Genomic DNA, 6,920 nt, shown 5'->3' on the forward strand with positions numbered 1-6,920 from the left:
TGTAAATCCATTCTTTTAAGATTTAATGAAACGTTTTTCCTTTTTAGTTTATGTTAGTTTATCTATTTTAATGAATTTCAAGATTTAAAGGCAACATTACATTTTTTATAGATAATTGAATTTATTGCATGAAGATTGATATTAATTTTAACTGGAACTAGAAAACATCAAAAACAAAGGGACAATCCAAAAAAATATGATGTCTTGTAGGAGATTGTTTGTTTGAGTTTATGAATGTGCATGTATAGCTTTGAAAGAGTAGAACTATAGTCTTAAAACTGCATCCCTGACACTTATAACTTCATACTTATCCCCTAAAACTCCTGGTTCATGAAGGACTGGGAACTCTGGTGACGACCTATGTGGATGCCATCAGCAGTGGAACTGTGCCTTGTCTGGATGATGCGGTGACAACTCTGGCCCAGCGTGAGAACTCAACAGCTGTGCAGAAGGCATCTGAGCACTACAGTGAGCAGATGGGCCAGCGACTGAGGCTCCCCACAGACACGCTCCAGGAGCTGCTGGATGTGCACACAACCTGTGAGAAGGAAGCCATTGCTGTCTTCATGGAGCACTCCTTCAAGGATGAAAACCAGCAATTCCAGAAGAAGCTGCTGGTAATGTTGGTGTCATTAACTGTCATGACTCTGTCCTTTCAAGGCTGTGGTGCTGCTGTGCCTTCATGACCCTGGGTGTGTGATTCATTCAAAGATAGGGAACACACTTGTGAAAGACTCAGGCCCCCTTCTCAAATTTCATGTGCTTTATATACAGAAATCTCTAATGAGCGGAATAATGAGTATGTAGTGGCCTAAGTCCTTCACACAGTTAATATCTGTGGATTGCAATGCTTCCCACAACACCTGTAGCTCATCCCTGAACTTGCTTTATTCTTCTGTTTTTATGAAACAGTTTTGTCTCACAAGAGTCCCACTGCAGGCCACTGTTCTTCTATAGCCCCTTGTCATATCTTTGTGTCATTGAAGATAGAATTACAGGATGGGACCCCAATAGGAACCAGAGATTTTTGCACGCAGAACCATCATTTTATAGAAGGTCCTGAGGACTAGGAACATCGGGAACTTTTACTGTGGCCTTGTACAGATTTCATTGAATCTTAATTCAGGCATTAGCATTTCACATTCTCTTGTGGTCTTATTACACTACAATACCTTCTTGTGGAAAATAGGCTGACTCTTCTACAAACTTTCTTGAACTTTATCTGTTCTATTCCTTCAATGTGTCAGATCTCTGCTCATTTCCCTTGTAGGAATTAATAGATGAGAAGAAAAAGATGTTCATGTTGAAGAATGAAGAAGCATCAGATCAATACTGCCAGGAAGAATTGAATAGGCTTTCAAAGGCTTTTGTGGAAAATATTTCAACATTTTCTGTTCCTGGAGGACACAGGCTCTACATGGAAATGAGGGAGAAGATTGAGCAAGATTATTGGCAGGTGACCCGGAAGGGGGTGAAGGTGAGGATCAGGGAGCATGGGAAAGGGGGAGGAGTAGAAAGCATGGGAAAGAGATGAAGTTCAAGATCAGGGAGCATGGGAAAGAGATGAAGAGCAGACACATAGAAAAGGGCACAGGATGAGGAGTAGATAGCATGGAGAAGACATTAAGTATAGGGTGCATGGATGCTCATAGCAGAGGAAGGATAGTGTCATAAAACAGAAGCATACAGCACTCCCTAAGTGCAATAAGAAAACACAAGGACAGCATGGCATGTCTAGCTTCATGTTGGTGTTGGTGACTAAAACATGGCTTTGCAGTTGGGCAAGCAAGTGCTTTACCCTCAAGCCCCATCACCAGAATTGTGCTTGACTGAAACTGCTGCTATTTACTATTAATTCTGAGAAATATTCACATAAAAATTCTGAATCACAACGTTTCACGTTTGTCAGGATACTGTACCTATGAGCTACTAATAAGTGTAAGAACACAGCTAACATATTAGTCAGTTGTTGCCAGTGAAACATGGTGTGTTCTTTCCTCAGTTCTTTTTTTAGTTATGTAAAATGCTTGGGTGATGCCCACCACTACTGTGAAAGTTTGCACATTTATACCTGAAGTCCACGCAGATGGAGGGACTTGACCATGAATACAGTCAACAAGAGCTGAAAAAGTGAAGGCCACACAGTTATGCAGCATTTTAAATGGGATACAATATTTGAAAGCATCATAGGTTACAGTGCCCAAATCTGCACATGATGTGGACAGGAGTGATCTGGGAACAGGTGGTGGCAGGTGGCCCTAGTGGGAATGACAGGGGAGCCATGAACCTGGAAGTATCTATTGCCACTGAAGAGCAGGGCAGTCTTCAGGCATCCCCATAGCATTTGACAGTGAGGCACAGTGGAGACTGTGTTAACTCACACAGGTTCTCTCCCAGGATGCCTCCAGGTCTCTGCTCCTTCTTGGTCTTGCAGGCAAGTGAAGTCTTCCAGAGCTTTCTGCAGTCACAAGCCACCATTGAGAGTTCCATCCTGCAGGCAGATACAGCCCTAACTGCTGGCGAGAAGACCATCGCAGGTATAGGAGCTTATCTCTTGGCTTTCAGCAGGGGTTGGATTCCTACAAGGCTTCCTGATAGAGGCCAGGGTTACCCATTCCCAGATTAGCAGCTCTCTACCCTTCTGTGGAAGCTCACTCTGCAAGCAACAGGAAGTCAGTCTGTGTTTCAGCCAGATGGGCAGGGTCTCCTCATCCCCTTTAGAAACACTCTTTCCATTGTGTGGACCAATGTGGAGTCTGTGGTTTCCTTTCAGATCTGAATTTCTCTCTGGGTTTTGGAATATAGGCATTTTGCTTAACCCATCATTTCTGTCCCCCACCATCCATCCTCATTCTGTCATCACTTTCTTCCCTCCATGAATCTTCCTGGGGCAGAGGAGCGGGCCCAGAGGGAGGCAGCTGAGAAGGAACAGGAGCTGCTAAGACAGAAACAGGAGGAGCAGCAGCAACTGATAGAGGCTCAAGAAAGAAGTCACAAGGAAAACCTTGAGCAGCTGAAAATGAAGCTGATGCAGGAGCGTGAACAACTCATCAAGGAACATGAAATAATGCTTGAGAATCAGCTGCAGGTAAGACTCCTTATCCCCCTGGTGCTTGTCATACCCTGGGTAGCAGAAGAAATTATGTAGCCTGCTCATGAGTGGAAGCACCTCCCTATGGTATTGTTGCTTAAGGGGCTTTCCCTCAGGTTTTCAGTTGCTCCTTTAGGGTTTGAATGACTTCAATAGTTTGATACATCAGTTCAGGATATTTAAAAACAACTTCATTGGTACTCACCAAACAAACTCCTATCCAGGTAGCTTAATAAGGACAGCAATGGGCCTGGGTTATCAAGGCCTATATTATCAGGCACCTGACACCCATCCTCCCAGTCTGAGAATGACCTATGCTGACATAAAACTGAAAGAAATATCCAGACTGCCAAGAACAGATAATTGGCAGCTTCTGCAGCTCCTGTTTCTGTCTTCAGAGTACACAGCCTGCTTTAAGCAGCACATGGCAGAAGAGTGATTGTCTCATTGCCCATCTTCAAGCAAAATGGTAACAGATTTCTAAAACAAATGATTGGTTTCCACTGTCTGTATGATGTGGTTGCCACACTGTCTCAGTGGATTGGGCTCCACACAATCTGACTAGTGCTTTTCAGTGGGCATGAGTGCGGGAATGTGTTCACACCTCTGCCAGCATTACAACCAACCAGACATAGTGGATCAATCCCATGGAAATTTCCACTATTCTTCCTCACAGTGTGTAGGATTAACTCGGAGAACCTTCTTCATGGAAAGGGAAGGGATTTCGGGCTATACTAAGGACCACTTGCCAAACGTTTGAAACTATAACTTGTACAATTCTCTCTCATGTTCACCGTTTTTAGCATCAAAAGGCTTTGCTTGAAGAAGGATTTAGGAAGACATCTGAGGAATTGAAAGGAGAAATTCAGCAACTGACATCTACTGTAAATGACAAGAAAGAAAACAGTGGTACCTTTACAGGTCATCTTCTAAAAGAATTTGCTACAGGAATTGCTGCCCCTATTTTACTGCCTATGATGGCTGTAAAAAATATTATTTCAGCATTTAAATAGGATTCACTCTTATTTTGATGAAGTGATAGACCATGAATATATACTCTGCCTTTTTATGAAGCTTCATGTTTTCATTTTCATTCAGCAAATTTCAGCATTAAAAGTGCTAATTAGAGAACATGTATGCCTGCCGCACATTAGATAGAACATGTACATGTCTGCACAGACAACGCTTTCTTCAGGGCACAGATGTTTAAACCATTCCTATGGAAGCTATGATTACTCATTGTACACTGTCACAGTTACTGTTGGTCAGTTTGACTGGATATAGAATCACCCAGGACACAAGTTCTTCTGCACCCCGTGAGGACCATCTTGACTAGGTTAGCATATAGGGAATCATCTCTGGTCACTATGGTAGAAAACCCATCCCAAGTGTGGGCACCACCATTCCTGTGGCCTGGGGACTAAGTTAATAGGTGAAAGCAAGCTGGGCACTAACATGTACTATTTGTTACTTCCTGACTGGATGTCATGTGATCAGCCAGCCTCTGCTTCTGACTGTATGCCTTCTCCGCCAATGTTAAGTGTGCCATCTGGAACCCTGTCTTCCTTAAGTTGCTTTGCTTGAACCATTTTGTCACAGCAAGAACAAAAGGTATTGATATCATTGTTGGTAAATCTGGAAACTACTTAAGCATCATTGAGAAAGATTGGTAACAAATTGTAATATGTTCTGATCCTGGACTACTGTATAGTCTAGAAACAAGTGTCAGTTAAGCTTCCTGTATACTAACATAAGTTGATCATAAAGATTTCTTATTAAATAAAGTGAAAACTCTACATAACCGTGTGATTTATTTTAAAAATGGTTCTATTTCATTCACATGCACAGTAGCATGGATCAAGTCTTCCAGAAAATTAATGTAACCTGTGATCCTTTGGCGTCCACTAGGAAGAACAAGTTGAAATCAAAAATTGAAGGGACACATGCGTTTCCTTATGTACTCAGTCTCATATGTTTCTTGAAGAATGCTGGGAAAACATGACAAATTTACATTTAAAATAGGGAAAATAATTTAAAATTCTCTATTATATGGTGAAATTTCACTATCCTGAAATAGGAGAAGCTTTTCGAAGTCAACTACGATGAGAAACTCAGTTCCAGGAAGCATAACATTTGCATCTTAATGCTTTTTTTTTCTTTGTGACTTTAAAATAGTAATTTAAATAATAAATCTTATGTAACACAATGGAAACATAGGCAATCATTACTATTTATGCATGCCATTTTTCTATTATATTTATTTGCACAGTAATAGAGGAATTGCAAGTAAAGAGTCATCACAGTGTATAATATAAAAGGTGCACAGCTCAGAGATGCCTCAGTGATCAAGAATAATTCACATTGTTCTTACAGAGAAGCTCAGTTCACAGCATGCACCTGGGGTGGTTCACAAATCCTGTGACTCCAGCTCCAGAGGATCTGACATCCTTTTCTGGCCCCAAAGGTCACCAGTAGGGTCATTACATATCTGTGACCCCCACATACTCATAGTTTAAACAAATTTTAAAGACTGATATTGACAATGGGCCATAAGAATGATGATAGTCAAGGACCCTTACTATTACATATATGAATACAATATATTTCAAATATATCTATTTCCTCTTCAAGTTCTCTGACACACTCAAATTCTGCTCCTAATTTCACATCTTCTTTTTCTCTTCATGCTCTTCTTCTTCTTCCTCATCTTTACTTCTGAATGTAATTGAAGGTCTCATGTTCATGTCTATAGAATACCATCTATTGCAGCAAGGCAACTCATAATGAGCCACACATCTGTAGAAAACACACTCTAGCTCTCCCAGTTGCCAGCTATCAACCACTAAGTTTTCCTCAGCTAGAATTGCGTCTCTTAAGCTCATTGCCACTCCCTGCTGGAGTGACGACCAGCTTGACAGTGAGCATATCTTTTATAGCAACTATAGCTACTGTCATAGCTGCATCATGTCCAAAAGATATTTTGAAACAATAAGGTCTTGTTTTAAAATCCTTATATTTATTTCACAATTCTGTTGTAAATATCCCCATGACTTCTGGAATTTTAGAGAAACTTTCTTCTTCTTTCTTAATTCCTCATAAGATGTCAAGAATGAATTGTGTGCAGGAAGGATCTTGATGCTATTTAAGGTGGCTAGCAATGAACGTTTTCAGAACTACTTCCCTTCATGTGAATGAGTTGCAGACACAGGAGCATTCAGAAAAAAATGTCTGACCAATAACATTGTCAGCTGTGGAACATCAATAACAAAAACATGTATAACAACAAATATCAGACATTGTGCATTTTTGGGATTTCAGTTTGGTGCCTGAAATTGTTTAGGAAAAGTGGAACTACAAAGCTGAGAGGGCTGTGTGCAGGGTTGGTCAATCACATGGATGTTGAGGTCCCTGTAAATGACAATAATGACTATGGGAAGACAGGGGAAACAAGTCTAAAGTCAACCACCAAGGAGAGAAATGAAGGAATAGTTTCCTTGTTGAGGACAATGTCATGAAGGAGAATGGATATGTATGGTGGTTGAAAGAAACACTTCAAGGAGGAGAGAGTTGGCAAGTGACAAAACAGAGCAGAGGGACTCCTACCTCAAGTTTAGTTCCTAAGATGGAAGGAAGGTAGGACTTCCAGGGTCTGTTTTAGCTATTTTTTACAAAGCAAAACCTTCATGAACCCAGAATATTCTACAGTCCCAAATCTACAAGAGAGTCTTGTGCTGGTGATGGATGTTTCCTAAAGGCAGTGTGCTGGTATTGGATGTTTCCAAAAGCATAGAGAAAGCGTATGTGAAAGGTCAACCTGGCTTCAATATGG

The 6,920-nt window shown here is 41.0% G+C and overlaps 1 protein-coding gene across 1 annotated transcript in view; it reads left to right on the forward strand.

The window, feature by feature from the left end:
* Positions 1-4,887, forward strand: part of LOC101995969 (guanylate-binding protein 7-like) — a 12,955-nt gene extending 8,068 nt beyond the window's left edge. The window contains exons 4-8 of the mRNA XM_026785036.1: positions 337-617; positions 1,271-1,477; positions 2,435-2,537; positions 2,895-3,088; positions 3,895-4,887. Coding sequence (XP_026640837.1) covers positions 337-617; positions 1,271-1,477; positions 2,435-2,537; positions 2,895-3,088; positions 3,895-4,104 — 995 coding nt within the window. The 3' untranslated portion in view covers positions 4,105-4,887. The remainder of the gene's footprint in view (positions 1-336; positions 618-1,270; positions 1,478-2,434; positions 2,538-2,894; positions 3,089-3,894) is intronic.
* Positions 4,888-6,920: the final 2,033 nt, after the last annotated feature.

Source organism: Microtus ochrogaster, linkage group LG1 (assembly GCF_000317375.1).
Source record: "Microtus ochrogaster isolate Prairie Vole_2 linkage group LG1, MicOch1.0, whole genome shotgun sequence".
In the NCBI taxonomy this organism is placed as follows: domain Eukaryota; kingdom Metazoa; phylum Chordata; class Mammalia; order Rodentia; family Cricetidae; genus Microtus; species Microtus ochrogaster.